General features: G+C 46.5%; 1 protein-coding gene across 3 annotated transcripts in view; it reads left to right on the top strand.

The window, feature by feature from the left end:
• Positions 1-22,869, top strand: part of MED27 (mediator complex subunit 27) — a 202,605-nt gene that overhangs the window by 5,483 nt on the left and 174,253 nt on the right. The window contains exon 3 of one of the 3 annotated variants that reach the window (XM_044920382.1): positions 904-948. The exons of the other annotated variants lie outside the window; for them this stretch is intronic. Coding sequence (XP_044776317.1) covers positions 904-948 — 45 coding nt within the window. Of the gene's footprint in view, positions 1-903; positions 949-22,869 lie in introns of those variants that run through there. 3 annotated transcript variants of the gene reach the window in all.

Below are 22,869 nucleotides of genomic sequence, written 5' to 3'. Positions count from 1 at the left end.
AATTTTATGTGTTTATTTTGCCTCTCCTACAAATGAAAAGAGCTTTTTAATTGCTAAAGCTTTCATCATTCATCATTTTACCCTCACAGAGTTTAAACCAGTAAGTGCATTAATATGTTAAGTGAAGTTTGGGGTAACTTGCCAATGTCAGCTTCACGCACTGTTGGCTAAGAAGTGAAGGAAGTGTGGGAAAGGCTTTGATACCACCCATTATGTGATGAACTTTCTGTTTTATGTGCTATTGGCCATAGAAAAGTCTCGTTCATGCTTAATGACTAATTATTTTCTTTAGGGGATTTTGTAATTTTTGTAAAGTCAGTCGGAATATTAATTACATGGTAGTTGGCATAATTCTTAGGCTAACACATTTAAAAATTAATCTAATCTAATGAAATGATGGCAAATTGCTGTGAGCAGCACTTTCTCCACGCTGAATTGGGGGAAGAATTTAGCTTTTCACTATTATGCACCTATAGATAATTGTTCCGTAGAGGGATGACAAGCTCTCTTGACGAGGGCAGAAATCATTGGCATCAATGCTGTCCTTGCTGTGAGACAGTCTGAGATTCTCTGGCTTCTTATGTTCCGGTATGCTGAGGGCCAGGCGAAATTTCTTTTGCAGATCCCTTGCTGAAGATTTCTGGTGTCCTGTCACCAGGCTCTTATTTCTGACTTCGACTTTTATTTCTGACTTTTTCACTTGTTTGTGGTAGAGGCTGCTTGTGCATTTGCCCGAATAGCCGGCTGGGACTGCAGCCTTGCCCAGGTGACCTCTGAAGCAGAGAAGACCCCGAAGTGTCCCTTTCTTTGGGGGCTGGGATATGGGCCCAGAGGAAGGTGCCGCCGCCCCCGCCGCTGCCTCTGATTTGTTTTTACGTGCTCAGTTTTTCAGTTTTATTAGAGAAAGAGCTGCTTTCTATTCCGAGAACATTCAGTTGGCAAGTGTGAAGGCATTTCCTCCAGTCCAACTCTCTAACTGTTCTTCCCAGAATTTAAATGGCCTTAAGTTACTGTGACCTTTGTCTTGCTCAGATCCATCCTGGAAGGCGCTCCTTGTGTTTCTGCGTCTTGGAGCTAACACGGGTGGGGTTGTTTGAAATGGAGCCTTTTCCTTTAGGGACCCTGTCCTCTTTTACGTCCCTAAGGAGAGGTACTATGTCTGTCTTGGTCCCTGCTGGGAGTCCCCAGCACCTAGCGAGGCACCTGGTATGCAGTAGGCATTCCTTTAGGATCACTGAATGAATGGAAGAATAAATAAAAGCCTTTTCTGTTGAATTTTTAATTTACAACCCCTTTTGTGGTTTGCTTGCTTGTGTTTTTAGTGAAGTATGATAAGGACATTTCCATTTTTGGCCATTACTGAGAAATCCAGTTGCACTCCTTGGAGATGAGAAATAGTTCTGAGATGCTGTGATGGAGGCCAGATCTGGATTCCAGAAGGGTAATTTGGAAGGACAGGTGAAGTCAGTTGGTGAACTGATGATAAGCTTCTTGAGGGCTGAGGTTAGCAGTTTTATCTACGACACTTGTCACCCATGTGCCCTTTCTAAGAGAGCCGGGTTGACAGCCGGTGCTTAGGAGGGGATGGGACTTGATAGAAGCCTTCTGGAGTCAACTGAGTCAGGCTAATTTGAGCTATGGCATCTGGTGTCAGGTGCTGTGTGGCAGCTGTCGTTTTGGCAGTACTGAGAAAACCGGAAAGTGGAGAGTCAACCCTATCAGCCTCTCAGGGGTTATCCCTCTTTGTATTGTCAATCCCCGATTTCTGTTCCTGGCGTTTTCCTTCCCACCAGGCCTACCCCTGCCTCGTTCCTCTCTCTGTTACACATTTGGGAACTACAGATTCATTAAGCAAATAGTGAGGAGAGACAATCACTTAAATGGCCCCCCCCCCCCCCCCCCCGCAAACCTTAGTCATCATGACCTAGGACCAGGCCTGGTTTGGGATGGTCCTTATTTTTGCAAAGGTGCCATTCTTAGGGCTGTTCTTGCACCAACATCTAACCTTCATAGCCCCTGGTCATTCAGAACGGGCTTCTTCCGCAGCGAGTTTGACTCTAGGGGTTTCTGCCCTGGTTAGCCTTGAACCCTATACCCTTCCCCTCCCTCTCCACCCCCAAACCTTGATACTGTGGGAGCCATTATGAAAAGAACAAAGAATAACACAAACAGAAAAAGACAACAAAACAAAACCAATCTCCTGGATTTTTAGGTAACTGTTGGAATCAGAAGTAAAAGGATAGCGAGAAATGCCTGGGCTTCCATGTAAGTTCTGCAGTTAGGCCGCACTTACTCTGTGCCTTAAGCAGGTGAGAAAGAAACTTTTAAGACCTCAGTTTCCTCCTCTGTGAAATGGGGATAACACTAGTATTTGTATCCTAGTATTGAAGGTAACATGAAGCAATGCACATAAAATGCCTTAGGATACCTCACATACAGTGCGTGTCCTATAAATGGTAGTTGTAATTCCCAGGCATGGTAACAGTAGATGTGTGTATTTATTTACGGAGCGACCGTATTGCTCAGCAGTTAAGAGCATGGGCTCCAGGGCTGGACCGCTCCAGTTTACATCCTGGCGTTGCTGTCTGACAGCTGTGAGGCTCACCTCTCTGGGCCTGTTTTTTCTTCACTAAAATGGGGATGATCACTGTACCCACTTCGGAAAGATCTCATGAGGCTAAATGAGGTAATACAAGTGAGCACTTTCCTGGCACAGAGTTGGGGTTAGCTTAACAAACAGTGACAAGGACAGACTTCCAGGCAGCGCTGGCCTATCTTTCAGTGATTTCTGCTCTATTGCACAGCTTCCCAGACTTGATTTTGATATATTCTTCTGAAATTCTACGAATCAGAGATTCTTTTAGGTAGTCAGCACCTTTCTGCCCTGTGGAAGCCTGAGTGTAGATGGCGATAGTTCACACGTTGATATGATCTAGTGGGAGGGGGATCTTTCCTCATAGAACCTGGAGCTTGGGTAAGGGATTGGGAGGAGGGTAGCTGACCTCTTGGTGTGGAGCCCTGGGTTTTGGACAGGGAAGGATGGCATGTGGGCGTTGAGAGGCAGCAAAGGCAGGGTGAGGGTCCTGGGGAGAAACCACAGGGAGTGAGGGGACTGCAGAGAACGGGTCAAGCAGGGTGGTATATTGCTCAGGGCAGCCCATTTGTACAAAGAGGGGAGGAGCCTTCTCACGTGGGCACTCTGTAAGGCTGTGCTCCCAGAGCTCAGCGTTCGGGTTGGTCTGCAGGCCTCTTAACCTGGTGGGAAAACTCGTGTGGCCTAGTCAGGGATTTCTTGTGTTGTTTCTTTAGGAAAATGCTTGCACACAAAGGCTGGTATAAAAAGAAACATTTGGATTCTACCCACTTTGTCAATTGGGTGCTCATTACTAGCCGGGCTCTGGGGTTAGACTCTTCTCGGGTTTGAATCCCCAGCCTTCTCTGTCAGCTTTATGATTTGGGGCAAGTTACCGAACCTGTCTCTGTCTTAGCCTCCTCCTCAGTCAGAGTGGTTTATAACAGCTTCTATGTCGGGGCTGCGGTGAGGATTGATGAGTTTATTTATGCGCACGTGGGCCCCTCCCCCCACCCCAGCACCTAGAACAGTGCCCAGTGTGTATTGGGGGCATTCACTGGGGTTAGCTAGTCCTACTCCTTTTCATATTTTTTTAAAATTTTTTTTAAAGATTTTATTTATTTATTTGACAGAGACAGAGATAGCGAGAGCAGGAACACAAGCAGCAGGAGTGGGAGAGGGAGAGCAGGCTTCCCGTGGAGCAGGGAGCCCGATGTGGGATTTGATCCCAGGACCCTGGGATCATGACCTGAGTCGAAGGCAGCCGCTTAACCGACTGAGCCACCCAGGCACCCTCCTTTTCATATTTTTGGTAAAGTGTTTGAAAGGCAGCGTGTAGTTTTGGCAGCATGGGACAGAGGTTTTGAGAGACCAGTATTTAGTTCTGGCTGCCCACTGGCTCGCTGTGTGACCTTATGCCAGGGGCTTTACTCCTTTGGGTTCTAGCTTCCTCACCGCTAGAATGAAGACTTGGGTGGGATGATCTCTCGGGTCCTTTTCAGCTTTAGCTTGGAGAGTCAGTGGAGTTGTGCTTTTCTGTGGTTTTGGAAATGAAAGCGTAACCTGGGGAGTGGAAAAGAGCAGTTCTTGTCCAGTAACGTTTCTTAAGCACAACGATTGTGTATGCGTCTCAGGATATGCCAGAACAGAGCAGCAGCCTGGAGGACTTGTGGAAAATTACCTTCCAGAGGTTCTCTAGACAGCAGTGGCCTCTTGTAACACACCAAGCATAAATGTTAATGAAAATCAAGTGATGCCCCTGTAATTCTAAATGGTTTCTATCCCAAGGCTTTGGCCTAATTCCACATCTTCATGTTCTGCCTACTAGTTGTGGTTTCTGAAAATTGCCATTTTATTGTTGCCTGGAATCAGATTTGTGATTCTCTCATTTTTTTCTCTAAAGGAACAGGAACTCTCTCTAGAAGCTGCCCTGGGAGGCTGCAGAGGCTGCTGGATGTGTGTCACGCCTGCCCCAGGAGTCACTCTGTCTGTGGGGGACTCATCTTGATTCCCTTCCTGGCTGGCTTACAGTAGCCTCTTCTGGGCTGATTAGGTTGGTGTGGTTTGTCCAAAGCCTTCTGTGGATTGTGACCAGAGCCTGAAAAGGGCACTTTCTCTTCTCTTCTCTTCCAGGAATGTTTAGTAGAAAGGAAATTGTCCCATATCATTTTTCTTCATGGCGAGATGTACATTGATGGTGGGACGGAAGCATATCATTACAAGTACAGAAAGAATCTGATGTTACGCCTCCCTATCTTCTTGTCTGCCCTTCTTCGTGGCGGTGTGAGCCCGGGGCAGAGCTGCTAGATAATTAGTGCTTCTCTCCTGTTGTATGAGCCTTCTTTGGCCTGCCTCATCTTTTCTGCGGCTTCAAGTGGCAGCCATACACCGATGCCACCTCACTCCGTCACCAGCCTAGGTCTCTCTCCTGAGATCAGACCCACGTAGCAAAGGGCCTGCCAGGCATCTGCACTCGGAGACTCTGGGGCCTGTGAGACTGGAGTCCAGAACTAAAATCCTGCCCCCTGACCCCCACCCCCAACCTGCTTCTTGTGCTGGGCCCCAGCCAGGTGCCCAACCCTCACACCTGCTGACCGAGATCTGACCGATTCTACCTCTTGAAAACCTCTTACTCTCTCCTCTCCATTTTGACTGCTCTTGCCTGAGCCCAGGCCCCCGTGATTGCTTGGGACGATGCTGTAGCCTCCCGGATGATTTCCTGCCCATTCCTACCCCTTTGAATCTATTTTCCTCTCTACAGCTCCCCGGGGATCTTGAGAATGTAGACATCTGATTGGTTGCTCCTCAGCAGTTTCTTCCATCTCTCTTAGGATTAGTGCCAACTCCCCAGCTGGCGTTTGGAGGCATTCTAGTCATCATGCTGAGGGGCTTGAGTCCAAAAGCAGACAGCCCTTTGGCCAGATGCCTTAGCCTCAGTTTCCTGATCTGTAAACGGCACGGACAGTCCTGCCTCCTAGGGCAGCTGTAGGAGTACATGAATCCTGCTCTTGTGGTTTAGCACAGAGTCTGACATGTTACCCATTTACCATCAACAGTCTGGGTATAGGACTTTCATGATCTGGCACCAGCTTACTTCTCTAGCTTCCGTCCTCCTGCCCTTCCTTCTGAGAAAAAAAGAACCCAAAACTTTTGATTGTGGAAAATTTCAAATATACACAAAAGTAAGTACAGTCTTTTTTCAGTGGAGGGTGGGGAGCTGAGTACTTTAAAGCAATTACCAGATGGGTCATTTCATCACGAAAACTTCAGTGTTCAGCTTCCTTTCTTGCCACTCTGCCAGTTTTCAGTTACAAAATCGCAGATCCCCATGGGGCCATGATCTTTTTGTCTCAGGGCCTTTGTACATGTTATTCTTCCTTCTCCTTTCTTCCTTTGGAAAGCTCTTACTCATCTTGGTCTCAGCTGAGTTGTTACCTCCTCTAGGAAGTCTTCTGAGTTGTACCCAAATTAGGTCCCAGTGTTTACACCTCTTACTGCTTTTTTTTCCCACTCTGGCTCTTTATGACCCCCACAAGATTAAGCCTCATCCCATGCTAGGATTTAGACTTTGAGCCTCCATCTGCTGGACTGTAAGTGGGCATAATACCAATCTCGGTGCTGATGTGAGTATCTAGAAAATGTGTGTACAGTTTCTAGTTCAGGGTAGGATACATAGTGGCATTTAATAAATAGTAGTTGTTGACAGTAGCTATTGCTAAAGGTGTCATAAAACCATATTTGAATGGGTAGATTGAAGCCTCTAAATCTCTTTCTCTTTTCCTTTTTAGATTATGTATATGTTTTCCCTTCTGTTTGCTTCTGTTTGACTTTTTCAGATTGTTGTTGCAGGAGAGGGAGGGGGTGAATGCCAGAGGCTGTCCCCTGAGTCCCCTGGCCGCCAGACCCCATCTGAGGAATCTTCGGGCTGGGGCCAGGAGTCCCCGATTGGGGAGGCGGCGGGGAGGAGGCTGCGGGTCTACCTGGCCTTTGGCTCTCAAGCTGCTTCCCACATCCCCTTTACTTGGCGTGCTCTTGCTGCAGTCACTGACTTGTTTTGGGAGGCTCAGCTCTTGCAGCCTCCTGGGCTTGGCCCTGGGCTTCTCCTTCTGCTTTTGCTTGCTGACTTGACAAAGTGAATAGAACTGCCCCCAGGAACAGTTTACTCATCTGGTGAGTTAGGCAGGGCAGTATCTCCTGTTTCCCCCTCCCTCTGTTGCCCTGGCACACTTACCACGACCCTGTGAGTTGGAGCCTCTTTCTGAACCCTCTGGCTTCATCACGGCTGCCCCATGAGCCTGCTGCTTGCCCTGCCCTCAGCCTAGAGCACCTGGCACCTTCTTGAGCTCATTTTCTACTGCTTCCTCCTCCGGCCCTATTAAAGTGTGGCTTCAGAGAAGCCTCTGGAATAACCAGGCAGAGCTGACCTTGTCTGGTTTTGTCCCCCAGCCTCTCAGCAGCTGTACTGATCACACCATGCCACAGCCACTTGCTGTCCAGGTCTGTCCCCTTTTCTGCAAGGTTGGGGCTGTGGTGTCATCTTTGAATACCTGGCGTCTGGCACATCATGGGCACCTAGTAATTGAGCCTTCCCTCCCTCCCCCGCCCCACCCTGCCACATTCCCAAAGAAACTCTAGGGACTGTACCTCTTTCGACTAAGTGTTCAATCTCAAAGGGACCTCAGTGCTCCGGTAGGTCTTTGCCCCTCATTTTCGAGAGGGAGACTTCTCCAAGGCTATCCTGCTGGCCCTCTAATTGGGACCCACAGTACTGGCAGCTTAGAAAAGGAATGTCAGCTGAATGTCCAGAGCACCAGAGAGGTTCCTTCTGCTGTTAAGACCCATCAAAATACTACCTTTTACCTGTGGTTTTGTGGCCGCTAACCCCCCGTCAGTGGAGCAGGAACAGTGGCCAGTCCACATGACGCCTGGAAGGGAACTGTGGGGACGGGTGTGGTGCAGTGAGGCTGCGCAGGACCCAGCCTGGCCGTGGGCGTGGCTCAGGGGAATTGCCTAGACCGCCATGCGCAAAGCAGCCCCAGACCCTGAGATCCTGAGAGGCAGGCACCTTTGTCCACTTGAAGCTTAGGATCCAGTAAGTTGGGATCTTAGTAACTAAGCGGCATCTTTGCCGGGACTGCCTTTGCGCCCCTTACTGTCCTTGCTGGCCTGGGTGTCTATGCAAGTATGGTTGTGTAAAGATAGGGGCCAGTCGCCACTGTTTTTTCTCCCTTTTCAGCAGGAGTTGCCCTCCACTGGGTTCATGAGATGCCAGTTGCTCTTATCTTCTCCCTGTTAGTGTGTGTCTACCTGTTTTAGGGTAGGAGACTTACGGTGTGCCCTAGTTATTGTCGGTCAAAATAACAGTGGCTTCTTTGATGATTATTGATCACTTGTTAGTAGTTGCCACACTAAGCATTCCAGCTCGGCTATCTCCTGATGACTCTGTACAAGGTAGATTTTGAAGGGTGGGAGTCTACAGGTTTTAAGTGCATACATGCATTCAAAACAGTTGGACTTGTTATAAAATGTTCAATCTTAATAATTCCCAAACTGTGCTTTTGGGTAGTGTGCTCTTTGCTAGGAAGTATCAAATTCATCCATTCAGTGCCTACTTATTGAGCACCTACTATGTTCTAGGCACTGTTTTGGACACAGCACATGAAACTGATAAATTCCCGTCTCCCTGGAACTTAGCTTATATCCAAATCTCTAACTTGATCAGAGGAGTTAAGTGCCCAAAGCACCTGGTTTTATAATAATAGTATTAATGGTGGTCTTGCCCCTACCCCTTAATTCGTGGCCTTTATATGTCTCAGTTTACCAGTCCTTACCATCAGAAAGGAACATAACTCATGGTGTGCTGGGTGACTTAATTGGCATATGTAACTGATCTAGAACAGTGTCTGAACATAGAGGAAATTGTGTCTTAGAGTCTTGTTATCTTAAATATCATCCTGTTTTTATAGCTTGATGCATTTTAATTCTGTCATATGCTTAATGCAGATGCAGCTTTATTGCTAGTAATACACAGTTTTCTGGTTTATTTATCCTTGGCATGTCACCTGTTTGTCCTTACCCTGGTCCAGTCTAAGGCTGTGCTTGCTTTAAGGGGTTCTTATTAATTTCAAGAGGACACTAAATATGTATCTTATATTTGTGTCCAGAGGAGAAAAACCATCACTCAGTCAGCTTCAGGGTACCAACTTCCTTGAGGCTGTCGACCTCAGACCTGACCCAGTTGGTCTGTTACTATTGTAAGAGAATTCTCCATGTGTTCTTTGTGATGTGCATTGGTGACTCTTATTCCCTGCATTTGCACCTGGGTCTGTTTAAGTTTCATTTAAATACCTGAAGCCCTGAGGGACGATTTTGCCCATGGGTGACATTGGCCTGATGCACTGCCTTCCGCACCTCACCCAGGGTCAAGCTGGGCTCACTGAGCGCACTGTGCTCTCTCTGATTGCCTGACTGCCCACCTGGTTGTCCATCCATTTATTTCTCCATCTCACCATTTAAAGCCACACTTTATGATTCAGTATGCTTCCTGGAGTTGAATGCATTGATTCCAAATCCTGCATCATCCATGGTGTCTGTGATGAGAATTAGAATCACCTGAGTTTCAAGATAGACCATATTCTCGACTTCTTCCTAGTGAGCAGAGAACGATTAAGTGACCGTTGAAGAGTTTTTGTTTAGTGATTTGGTAGAAATGCATTTTCCTGTTAAAATCACTGCGGTAGTCTCTATGTTATAGCTCCTGTCTACGTTTCTCCTCCTTCACCTGCAAAATGAGTTTGAAGACCCTTTTTTGCCAGGGGGTGGAGGGTGGGGAAGGGGTGGTGGTGGTGGTGAATGCACTTAGCACAGGGCCAGCATGTAGTAGGCACACAGTGGGTGTTAGTTTTCCTTTGGTCACTGTGTGTTCCCATCCAGCGTGCCCTCTGCCCCTAAACATGTAACGCGCACCAGCGGAGACATTCCTGCTTGGCTAGGTCAGCCCCAAGCTTGGTGTGGATAGCGGAGATGCTAGCTCTGATTTTAAATGTTAAAAGAAACCACAGAGGATTATGGAAGCCAACACTCTCCTATTCCTTGTTTTCCCAGTCTAAAACAGAGCAGTCCGTGTTAATTTTAATTGCTTGGATGAGCTCAAACATTGAGATTTTAATGCATTTTCACAGTAGCTCAGACAGCGTAACCACATTATTCTGCTGGCAGTTCATTGGAATTCTCGGCCAAAATGCTGTACTTGGGGACCTCTGCTTATAAACCCAGGATGTGGTAATTTCCCAGCAGGATGTCTTGTGGGGAACGTTGCTTTTCCTGTTGAGACTTCCTCCAAACAGTGAAGTGTTGTCCTCCTCTGTGCCGTAGTGATGGGCAGGGACTGTTTTCGAGGAAGGTTTTCAAAGCTTTTGGTTAACAGAGGGTGTCTCGGGGGAGTTGCTTTTATTCTGATGAGTCACAAAATGGGAAAGGCCTCTCGAAAGCCTCCAGTTTGCTTTTGTTCCTGACGGAACATTGACAGTCCCTGGGCCTGGCGTGGGCTGGTGGGCAGTCCCCAACCACCGCACCTCCTGTGTCCTCCTCCCACTGCGGGTAACAGGCCAGCCTGGCCAGGGGTGACACGTAGAGAGCTGATGTCTGGTGGACAGCTGGAAATGCCAGACTCCAGGGCAGGGTAAGGAAACCAGGCAAACCTCCCTGCCTTCTGGTGGTTTCACCGAGTCTACACACCCACCACACTGAGCCCTCACGTGTTCGGCGCTGCGCTTACACCATGGTCTCTGGCACTTAGCACGGAGCTGCATCCTTGCTTAGTGAGTGCGTGTTGCTAAGTGGATGAGGGAGTGCCCCCAGCCTACTCTAGGCCATCTTCTATGGCCGGCCGGGTGGTTTGCAGTAGTCTCCTAACTGGCTTGGCTTTCCCCGCGCTGTGTCAGAATGACCTTTAAAAATGCAAGTTTGATCACATAAGTCTCCTGCTTAAAATGAGTTGATGATGCCTGTGCTCAGGATTAAGACATACTCCATAGTGTAGTTAGTAACGGTCTGAGTCTGACCCCTGTGCCCTGGCACCTAGCCCCCTGGAAGCACCATACTTACCCTGCCTGCCTTCCTCCCTTCAGTCAGCCTGTGGATGGGCTCCACCCCTCTTTTTTGTTGGGCTCATACTTTCTCATTTTATTTTTTCACATCTTTATAGTCACATACTCAGGAGTGTCTTTAGGTCCCCAAGTCAGGGTCCCCTGCTGTGTACTTCTGCAGCCCGCACCATTGCCCACGTCATGGCCTGACTCCCACTGAGCTGTAAGTACTGATTGCTCGGACTGGGGACAGGGACATGTCTGCCTGTTCACCATTGTATTTCCAGTGGCCAGCAAGGCCCCTCAGAAGAAAACAAGGCAACAAGACACTTCCAGTTAAATCAGTCGCTTAATTATCTTTGAAATCAATATTGTAATTTTTAATTGAATGTGTTTTTGAGGGCAGGAGGTAGGGGCCTAGGTAGGATTTTGGTCCCACTTTTCTTTAGGGCTGGGCAGAGATGACTTTTAACCGCTGGGTCCCCTGAGCACACAGTTGCTGAGGTGTCTTTGTTCGGTTTATGCATTCCACTCACAGCTTGGCTTGCTGAAGGATAATGCATATTAAGTTTTTTTTTTCTTTTTAAACTAGTTTGAGCATACAAACAGAAGGCAAATTATCTTGATTACTTGGAGGCAGTTATGAAAAGGGCAAATAAAGCATACAGTGAAAGTTATAGAGGCCCCTTATGTTTAACCTAACACTTGCTGCCTCTAAAGTGTGGAAGTGTCACTGCTACCATCAGACCGGGGAGAGGCAGCATAGCGTGGCCTTAAAACATGAGCTCTGGGGCCATATTACCTGGGTTCAAGTCCTGCTGCTTCCCTTACTGCGTGTGACCTTGGGCAACTTCTTCCTGTTTCCTGATCTGTAAAATTAGGTTGATAACAGTATCTCCCTCAGGGTTGTTGTGAAGATCAAAAGCCCGGGCTATGGGAGGATCAGAAGCATGGCTGGTTAGCTGTCGCAGGCGCTCCCTCATTGCCAAAGTTCTCTCTAGTAACCCTGCATCTTTGCCTTATTTCACTAAAGAGGGAACTCACACTCCTAAAAGATCAGCGACCTGCCCCCAACTGCCAGGTGTAGGCGACCAAGAAGATTCATACGTTATCTGATTCCCAGACCTCTTTATTCTGTAGTCTGCCTTTGCTGTCTCAACAAGGTAAAATCTTGGGATAGAAACTCCCGAAGGTTTACGAACCATTATGGAGTCTATGTGGCTGAGCATTTATATAAATCACAGAGCTCATTGTCAATAATTTATTTTAAATACATGAATGGGTTGGCAAAGGAGAATCTCTTACATGAATAGTAACTCCCTAATTTACCTGTATTATGTTATATGTGCAGGTTTAAATTTTTTTTAAATTTTTCGGTGGTGTTGTCTTTCAATTTGACTGGCTACAGTATAACTTAGCCCCAGAAACCTTTAGGACCACAGGCATGATCTGTGATCTTGGTTATCACAGTACTCATCGGTTCCTGTGGCTTCTCCTGGCATGAGGCAGAGACGCGGGGACAGAGTTTAAGCTTTGGACTTGGGGGGTGGAACCGTATTATATTCTGTGCCTGTTAGTTTTCCACTCTCTCCCACCCTGACTGGTGCTTGCCTGTTTTTGCTTGATAAAGTATGTATTATAGAAAAGGCCCTTCACAAAAGGCAGGAGTTCTCAATTTGGGGTCTGTGGTCCAGCCTCTGTTGGGTCCATGAATGTATGTAGGCATACTTTCCAGGAGATTAATCCTTAGCTTTCATCAAGTTTCTTTCAGAGGTCTGTGGCTCCAACAAGTTTAAGAGCCACCACTGTGGAGGAAGAGTATTGTTTGTTCTTTTATTTAACTTGTAAACAAAGCATTTTAGTAATAAAATATTTACACCCTTCTTACGGTACAAGTTTTCTAGTGATTGAGTGTGTTATACTCTGAAAGTTATTACAGAATACTGAAGCTGAAACAATATAATTCTAAAATATGCCAAAGCAACCTTCATTTGCAAAAACGATCTCCTACCAGCATAAGTATAAAAAGGAAAATCTTACAACAAAAATCAGAAGGTCTAGGAGTACTGTTATTTTTATACCACATCACCTCCAACTCTCCCTGACCCGGGCTGGACTGATCCTGCCAAGACTGTGGCCCCAGAGCCTCGAGGGCCAGGACCTGCAGGTGGGTGTGTGAATGGGGTGTCTTCAGTCTCCATAGCTCTGGCTTACTGTCTGATCCGAGAACTTGTTTCCAGAGGTGTGGTTCAGCCTCCATCCTCATGGCTTCACCCATTCCTTGTCCCTCCTTCGAATGGTCCCTCCCCTCCACCCTTTCTTTTCTTTCCTAAAGCGTCCTTCAGTGTTGCACAAATGCTTGGAAACACAGGAGGAGGCTTGCATCAGTCCTTTAGTTGATCAAGAGGGCTATTACCTGAGGCTGCTTTAGGGTGATGGGGGGACAAAGGTAAGACTTGTGGATACCTTCCTCTGAAAGAAAGGAGGAAAATGTTTTGAAACTGTTTGAAAGTTGAATTTTGAAGCTGAGCCACGGAGTAAGATTGGTGGAGAGTCTAAAGGGCTTCCTGCAGGAGCTCAGAGAGGGTGACTCTCTAACGAGGGATCCAGAGAAAGAGGATCATAGAGGGGGATTGTGTGGTGGTCCCAGTAACAGTTCCCCATGTGTTCATTCCCCTGACTGGTGGAAAAGAATCGGCCTGCACAGAATCTGCTTTACGGCACGCCCATGTCCCACAGGTATGGAGGGAACCAGCAGCCAGAAAGCCCAAGGTGCTGCTGTAGAACCTTTTTGTCCAGTCTTGTTACTTGTTCCTTTGGCCCAGCTTCTGGCCATGTCTCTCTGCTGGTGGCCATGTGTTTGCAGTTCTACAGGATTGTGTCACTGATTCTTCACCCCGTAGCGGGGACTCGCTAATTCTGCCACTCATCTCTACACATGGGAGCACATTTCTGCTACTCAGTTGTGCTTTCACAGAAGAAATGGAGACGGAATTTTCGTTAATTGGTTAATATTTTTTCTACCTCGGACCGCCCCTCCCTCCCTGGCAGTGTAGGTGTGTAGGCTGAATCCAGGCTCTGCAGTTTATTTACCGTGTGACCTTGGGGAGGCTCCTGGGTGTCTCTTGAGCTCAGTTTCCACATCTTTAAGTGGGAATGATAATAGTTCTTACCTTCTTGGGTGATCAGCATTAGGTAAAGAACTTAGCTCAGAGCTCAATAAATGTAAGCACCCAGGAGCTTGCTAATGAAATATATTAGTGAAGATTGATACTAATAAAGTGATACTAACCTGACCTCCCCCTAACAATTCCCACTAAGGAGGTTGGTGAGAGAGGGCATGAGGCCCAGTCACACATCTCAGCAGACAGAGATCTTGAGCTGTGTTTTGGGCAAGGCATATTAATGGCTGCTACCCCACCCCCCAACCCCCAACCCCCGCCGATTTTGGCTTTCCCGAGGATTTATTTCCAAACGTGATGTGTAAATGGCTGTGGGTGTTCAGGCTGTAATGGATCTTGTGTTTAAGGTTTCCATTGTCACGGCTCAGCAGAGCCCTCCCTGCGCCCGCCCCTCAGAGGGCTCGGCGCGTGACTGCACCTCGTCTGCCCCTGTCACCTGCAGCTCTGATTTGGGGGCTGTGACGCGCAGTCTTGGAGCGGTTCGGCAGGTTGGCCTTGGGAGAAGCTAGGCACTGGAGCTTGCCAGCGCAATTTGTAATTGATTAATTTATTTAATCTAACTATCTTGTATCAACCTGAGAGGATAATTATGCACAAATTACTGTTTAAACTTGAAGCTTGTCTCCCTTTAACTAAGCCCCATGCTGGTCTATAGCTCTTCACTGAAGTCATTCTGAGGGTGATTCTGTCTCCTCTTGCCCTCCCTGAGATACCAGCCTCTATCCGAAGTGAATACTCTAGTTTGAGTTAGAAGCTTTTAAGAGAAGGAAAGCACTTGTTTGGATTCTGATCCTGTAGGTCACGTCTCACTGTGGAGAACTGTTCTCTTTTATCTTTGCATGTGAGTTCATTTTAGTTTCTCCAATGTAGTGAGGATATGTCGTCCATCCACTGCTGCTGCTTCATTCTTTCAGATATGGTGGGATTTCCAGAATGGGGCCAGAGTGGGTTTACTCGTTCTTTTCAGGGATGGGAAGGAGGTGTGGACGCTGAGGGGTGGCACAAGCACAAAATCGCTTCTGTTTTACTGAATGTAACGTGCCATTGATTGTAAGATGCATCGTGATTTCAGAAGGTTTTAGAATAAGTGAAATGTGCTAGACTGATAATAGGTCTGGTTATAAAATCCTTTAACTTTTCACTGAAGTTGTAGAGATGTGCATTTGGAGGGCCCAGACGTACATTGTCATACAGTGCCCTTCACATGACCTTCCAGTTGCTAAAAGTAGTATGTACTTTGCCTCTGTGCGTAGGGAGAAGGGACTAGAATCCCTATATAGTATGTGTCATATCACGCTTTTTATGTATGGCTCTCAAATGCTCACGTTCAACATATTTTCACTCAGCCTAATATAAAGATTTTACTTTCATAATTGGTGGCCAAGTCTCATGTAATTCTTAGTGTTAAAAAAGATAAGATTGGTACTTATGATATTTTTTTTCCCTTGCGCACAGAACATTCCATTGTTTGTTTCACTCACGGGGAGGCACAGTCATGACATCTCCATCAGGGTCATCAAGGAGGGGCTGAGGAATTCGAGGGGGTGCACTGATGATTCTGGCATCTCGAAGAAAGATAAACTTGGTTTTCTGCCTTCCAAGGGCTTACCAGTACTAAATTCAGGGAGTCTTTTCATTTTGATCAGTAATGTTTGGGGTCACCTGCTAGAAAACCCCCGGTGTAGGCAGAATTTTCTTGTTGCCAGCTAATTTTGTATCTGGAAATTTAAGTTTCTGGCTTCTCATTGGCTTTGATATGTGCTCATATTTATCCTAGAGTAATTCAGGTTTACTGAGGTCCCACCTAAATTATTCCTGATTATTTCAGGCAGAAGGAAACCGGCCACAGATGCAAGAGAACATTTAAATGCCTTACTGAGTGTGACCTGTGGTTCATGTAGCCCAACTCTGTGTTCCCTCTTTAGGGCATACTGAGCACTTTCATACCTTCTCTGGGGCTGTGCCCATGTGTGGTTCCCCTGTAGAAATGATTGTCACAGCACGCCATAGCCCAGACTCCCAAGCATGATCTCACTTGGTCCTCCTAGTGACTTATGAATCGGGCCAGTTGAACATGGAGGTCTCTGCTGGTTGGCTGAAGACCCCAAGGCTCATGGAAGGCAGGTGCTTTGCCTGAAACCAGACAGCTTTGAAATGGCCATGGCCTGGGCTTTTTCCCTGACCCCACTCTCTCTTTCTTTAGAGTTTGAGGAGATTCAAACAAGCCATAACACTTTAAATAATCCTGCTTAATGGAGTTGGCTGAGGATCATCTCAGTTGATGCAGGCTTACTTTTGCCTTTGTCTAGGCTCCTTTGGTTGCAAGGAAGAGATTCACTTGAGTTCATGTAAGCAAAAGGGGGCATTTATTGGGTGTCTTATGGAACCAGTGGGGGGGAAATAGAGCTAGGCCTTCCGAAGAGGCCGGCACCAAAAACCAGAGGATATCAGGAACCAGAGCAACTCCTCTGCCAGGAGGACTGACCCATGGTTCCTTATCCTTGCTGCTTTGTGTGTCTCCATCAGGCTTTCCAGTGCAGGCAGGTGTAGACAGGCGCCCTTGGCAGGCAGGTGTAGACGGTGCACTTGGGGAAGGACAGCCTCATGGCCTCTGACTTTACATGACCTCAGTTTAGGTGAACAATGTGGGCTGAATGAAGAACCTTTCAGTTCCACTCTCTAAGAGGGAATCTGGAGTCCGCTGGTTTTTTTTTTTTTAAGATTTTATTTATTTATTTGAGACAGAGAGAATGAGATACAGAGAGCATGAGAGGGAGGAGGGTCAGAGGGAGAAGCAGACTCCCTGCCGAGCAGGGAGCCCGATGCGGGACTCGATCCCGGGACAACAGGATCATGACCCGAGCCGAAGGCAGTCGCCTAACCAACTGAGCCACCCAGGCGCCCCTGGAGTCCGCCGTTTTTTATGGTCTAATGACCATGTCCGTGGAGATGGGCTGCTCTTGGAGCAAGAGGTCATGTGGAGCTGGTCCAGAAGCTTCTTCTGCAAGGTCACGCCCTTGGGTTCCCTGTCTGTCCCTTCCTCTGCTTGACTCTGAAAGTTGGAAAGTTGCTTTTCTGAAGTGGCACTTACCTGCTAGGAAGCTGGGGATACTTTCCCCTAGTGGTGCTTGTGTCAATGCTGGGACGGGAGATGGTCTGCGCCTGACTATTCACCAGGGAGTCTGCTGCAGGAGTTTGAGTTTCATTCTTCCTCTTCCCTGTCATGACCGCAGCACTAGGAGTCCGTTCAGATGCAGGAAGATTAATCTGAATCCCTCATAGGAGCGGGGTATGTTGTAGGACTAACAGTGAGCTGCAGAAACCACCAGCATTTGTCCTGCATAACGAGGTGTCCATGATGCAGGCAGGATATAAACAGCGTGCCGTAGTTGTTGTGCTGGAAATGGGAGCAAGGGTTCTGCCTGTTCACGTGTGAGGGTCAAGTTGCAACGTTCGCTCCACAGTAGTATGATGTGATGGTTAAGCCCTTGGGCTCTGTCTGAGGCCTGGTCAAACTTTGCCTCGACCACTTCCTCCATCGGTGTCCTGGGGAAAAACCCCTTTGTGCCTCCTCATCTGCAAAACGGGCCTTACTTACAGCAGCTACCTCCCTGGGTTGTTGTTGGGGTTCAGTGAATTGATATACCTAAAGCGTTTAGAATGTCTGGCATATAATAAGGGCTCAATAAATAGCCATTTTTCTTAGCATTATTAATCATTACAATTGTGCGGTGGTGGGTGGAGGTTGAACTGAAATGAGATGTTTGCATTCCCTGTGGATTTAATGGTCCTGGCTGCTCTTGACTCTCGTGAACGGATGGATAATGGGGAGTCCTCTCTGCACTGACTTCAGTGCAAATGCTTTACCCTTCCTAATGTTCTGTCTTGGAAGCAGCTCGTCAGTGCTAGGAGTGAGCTTAAGGCATCTTAATAGCAGATTTCATTTGTGGTTTGGAGGATGAGTTGACCCACATCTAAATCCTTCTTGATTTAATCGTCTTTGCTGTCCTGTTTGATCTTGTAAATATTAATTTCGTCTGGTTGTGTATGTGATTTTCAATGGTCCCGAGGTTAATTACTGTATTTTGTTTATAAAGTAGTCATAGAAGGATAGGCGCATGGCAGAGACCTTACAGAAGCTCAGTCCCAGTTGTGGCCTACAGACTTGAAATGAGACTTGATGAGCATTAGTAAGAAAATAATTTCCAGTTCCTTATAGATTTGGCTTACGACATTCCTACTGGAGTCTTCTGTTTCAAGAAATATTTAGGGCATGACAATTTTGTACTGTTTGCTATTTGTTGACAGAAGTGAGGAATACCTAATCTTGTCTCCTGAGAATGCTCAGGGGGAGTCCCAGCATGGTCATTTGGGAAATGTTTCTTGAGGGCCTACTGTGTGCAAGGCTGTGTGCTTGACTCTGTGGGGGCCTTAGAGAAGACAGGACCCTGCTTTCACAAGCTTCCAGCTCAGTGAGAGGTGAGGTGGGACACAGATCCATGTGGCCCAGAGCAGAAGGTCGTAATCACCTGGCAGGCACAGAGGGCTCTGAAGGTCTTACAGAGGAGACCACTGTGGTGAGTATACCCTAAAGAAGACTAGTAGAGGGGCTGTTGACCTGTCTCAGAAAGATGTCTTTGCTTTTGGGGCGCCTGGGTGGCTCAGTTGGTTAAGCGACTGCCTTCGGCTCAGGTCATGATCCTGGAGTCCCAGGATCGAGTCCCGCATCGGGCTCCCTGCTCGGCAGGGAGTCTGCTTCTCCCTCTGACCCTCCTCCCTCTCATGCTCTCTCTCTCAAATAAATAAATAAAATCTTAAAAAAAAAAAAAAAAGATATCTTTGCTTTTGACAGGCAGACAGGGAGGGTTGGGAAGAGGATGAGAATCTTCCATTCTAGGTAGAGAGGACAGTTTGAGCAAATGTAGAAAATTTAAAATCATAAACCTAGACTTTCTGAACCTTTCCAATCTTAAAAAAAAAATTAGATTCCCATGCCACCATCTTGATTTGTGTGTGTGTGTGTGTGTGCGTGTTGGCCATATTCCCATATCATTTTTACTTTTGATTACTTGGTATTTTTTTAAATAGATGACCTTTTTTTCATACATTTGCTTTAAAAAGGAAACTTTGTGACTTATTCAATTATTCATTATATATGTGTTTTCTAATAGACATTATAATCCATAGGTACTAAAGTGAAAAACCACACTCACCTGGGAACGACACAGGAGTCACCTGGTAGGTGCCTGTGATACACCTTCCACACTTTGGTCAACTCTGTATTTGGCTAATGAGACTTGGCTCTTTTGCCTGGAACATAAGGTATGTGAAGAGAACAGTAGGAGAGGCAGAGCAGTAATAGGGAGTATCGTACAGGAATTACAAACCTGTGTTCTAGAAGTTCTGCCTGGGTTCATTGCCTGCTTTTGTTATTTCCTAGCTATGTGGTTTCAGGCATGTTGCTTAATGTCTCTGTGCCCCAGTTTTCACATGTAAATGGGGCCAGTAATAGTGTCTGGGTTATTGTGAGGGTTGACATAGTATCTATAAATTACTCCCTGTAAGGTTTGACACGTAGTAAGCACTCACTACAATGTCCGTGTGTGTGTGTGTATTTTCAGAGGTAAGCATTTTCTCTTAATATCTACACACATCTCTCTCTCCCACTCTCCCTCACCCTTTTCTGCCATCTCCCTTTCCCTCTCCCACTTCCCCCTCTTCTCTCTCCCACTCCCCCCCCCACTTCAGATCTTTGGTGCTTATCCTAAAGAAATTCGTACCCCCCTTTCCATTACTTTCTTTCTTCTTACCATGTTTTTCTTTATAGCCAAGCTAACAGGTTTCTGAGCAGCCTTTTCATGGAATCATTAAGGGACATACTTATAACCCCTGAACAGAGCAGTAATTTCAGTTGACCTGGAGTGTGGTGTGGGGAGCATCTTACTGCCCTGAGTTTGACAGGGCTTTGTTACAGGAGATTTTTTTTTTTTCCTCTCTGTGTATTTAAGTCTTGTCTTTGAAATGTTTCTTCTACAAAGAGTTACTAGGCTTTATTCCTGATAGCCATTATATACTTCAAAAACATACATATTACATCACTATAAGATAGCCACTGTGCTGAATTAATTTTTTATTATTAAACCTCGAAATAGGGACTGTTTGCAGATTAAATGTCAGCTCCTCTCCAAGGTGTTTTGTTTTTGCTTGTGAAGCTGAAGTTTGTAGACAAATAGCTGACCCCTTGTAAAGGAAATGTAAAAGAATAAGATTGTCTTAAGGTGACTACTTCTGAGAGCCAAGAGATCGGGGTACTTGCTGATGCTGTTGTCTCCCTCCTGCGCCATCTCCGTGTGGCCCTCCATGTCTGCTTGTAAGAGCTACATGCAGTTTGCCCATATCATGCAAAAGCTAATGCGTGGGCTGGATGCGGTTAGTCAGAAAGTGAGTGGCAGCCATGTTGTTTCTCCTATTGCCCATTTTCCTGGACCACAGTTTTGTTCTATTTGTTCATCTTTTGTACGGTTGATCATAAGCTGAATGTCCCTGTCATAGATAAGATGGCAAGGGAAGGGGCCTGCTTTGGCACCTTAGTCTTCTCCATGGGAACTCTTCTGGTCATAGTGTGGCACATGACATACTCATTTTCTGGAATCCAGAGCAGTGCTTGCCAACAGAATCTTCTGTGGTGATGGACATGTCCTATATCTAGGTTATTCCATGTGATAGCCATTTGTCACATGTAACTACTGAGCACTTGAAATATGGCTATGTAGTGGAGGAACTCACTTTTAAGTTTTATTAAATTTTAATTAAATTTAACTTAAATAGGGACACCTGGGTGGCTCATTTGGTGAAGTGTCCGCCTTCAGCTCAGGTCGTGATCTCGGGGTCCTGGGATCAGGCCCCGTGTCGGGCTCCCTGCTCAGCGGGGAGCCTGCTTCTCCCTCTCCCTCTGCCTCTGCCCCTGCTCGTGTGCTCTCTCTCGCAAATTAATAAAGTCTTTTAAAAATAAATAGGTTTAAATTAAATAGCCACATGTGGCCTGTAGCCACTGTATCGGATGACGGGCAGATCTCAAGGCTGGAAAAAACCTTGGGCTATATAGCTCAGTCCTGCCCCCCTTATTTATTTAACTGTACATATTTCTACAATCCTGAAGTCTGGTTCAGGGATGTGGGCAGCAGGTAGGATAGGTCTTTGAAAAGTATTGGCTGTAATGATGGGATGGGAAAGAAAGCGGACCCTCAGCTAAATGAATCCATCTGTGGCCAAGACAAGTCTTCTTTTCTCCCCAACATTGTCAGAATTTACAACAAAGTACATGTGGCATTTGGGTTAATCCTTCCAGAAGTCCGTGTACCAGCTAGCTGTAGTTCTAGTCCTTCCTTTCGCGCTCAAGAAAGCTTGCTGAAATGCAGATGAATGGCAGACATGTTGCAGCAATAACCTTGAATCTGATCCAGGTTATCAGTAAATAATTGGCAGTCTCATGTACTGTAGCTGATATTGGGAGCACATTATTTGGGATGCACCTCACAATTGATTGTGACACTTGACACTTGAGAAAGGATTCGTTGCTTAGAGTATTTGCAGCAGTGTGTATGTGTATGTGGGGGGTGTATTTATATATGTATATGTGTGTGTCAAGCCTGGGGTCCCCTGGACAAGTCCTGGTTGAGAAACATTGAGGCCGCTGCTGAGTCTTTTCAGTCATTCATCCAGTATTATTGAGTGCCTACCATATGCTCAGATGCTGAAAATACAGTCATGAAAAAAAAAATCTCAAGGTCATTGCTCTTATGGAGCTTACATTCTGGCAAAGGAGACAAATAGAAATATATAAATAAAATCGGGCAGTAATAAGTGCTTTAGAGGCAAAATAACGTAGGATGAAAGGCTGGAGAGACAAGCAGAGCTCCTTCAGATGGGATGGGGGCAAGGCCTGTGTGAGGAGCAGGGACTCGCAGGTATGGGGGCCAGCATGCTGCTGTCTGTGGGGGGAGCCTTCCCTCCAGAGGAAGCAGCAAGAAATCCAGCCTTGGAGTCTTCCCAAGGCATTCTGCTATAGTTGTTGCTGTTAGTATCTTTCACTGTCAAAAAAGATACTCTACATCTGTGATTTATATTGATTTCCTAGTGTTCTTTTCCCTGTGAATATAGGAGGGCCTGGACCCTGTCTCTTATGGTGACTTCCCTTGTTGGACGTCATTCCCCCAAATATGTCAGCGTCTCCAGTGGTCATCCCCCTGGCAGCTACCCACCGAGCCTGGCATTCTGACCTAGCCCACCCTGACTGCCTGTCATCTCCCATCTGATGCCTCACATGCATCTTCCTTTAGGCAGATGGTTCAACTTTCTGTCCTTGGAACATACCTTGTACTTTCCAAATTTCCCTTTTGCTGATGTTACGTCTCTTCCGAAACACCCTTTTCTCCCCTCTCCCTCCCAGGTCCTCCCCATCCCTGAAGGTCCATCTGCTCTCACTTCTGGGATGTTTCCAGGATCACCTCGTTGTGACTAGAACTCGTTTCCTGATTTGTAATAAAGTGCCGTTTATATTACAAGTAATGCTCTAATGTTTGGTAAGTTGGTAATACATATGATCAGACCCATCCCACAGTCTAGGGAATGATTTATTTCTCCAATCTTAGGCTTGAACTCAAGGACTCTTTGTGGTATTAGATTTAAGAAAAAGGAATGACTTTATTTTAGGATCATGCAATATCTATCTATGTGTGTGTGTGTGTGTGTATGTGTGTATACACAAATATATCTCCCAATTCTGGATTCTTTTGAAGAAACTTTACCTTTTTTTGTTCTTTTTGGATTTCCTCTATTTCTTTTTGGCAGTGTTTTCCATTTGCTACTTTTTACCGAGGATTGAGTGTGTGGTTAGGGTAACACGGGGCTCTGGGAACCAGTGTTGCCAACAGTTGGCAGACCAGAGAGGACTCATGGGGCTGCAGAGTGCCCGAAATGCTTTGTTTCTTTCTCAGCCCTGCCTGACTGTAGGGGCCTGTCCCAGTCC

Source organism: Neomonachus schauinslandi, chromosome 13 (assembly GCF_002201575.2).
Source record: "Neomonachus schauinslandi chromosome 13, ASM220157v2, whole genome shotgun sequence".
NCBI lineage: Eukaryota > Metazoa > Chordata > Mammalia > Carnivora > Phocidae > Neomonachus > Neomonachus schauinslandi.
Note: the sequence above shows the minus strand (reverse complement) of the source record. Positions and strands in the feature narration are given on the sequence as shown.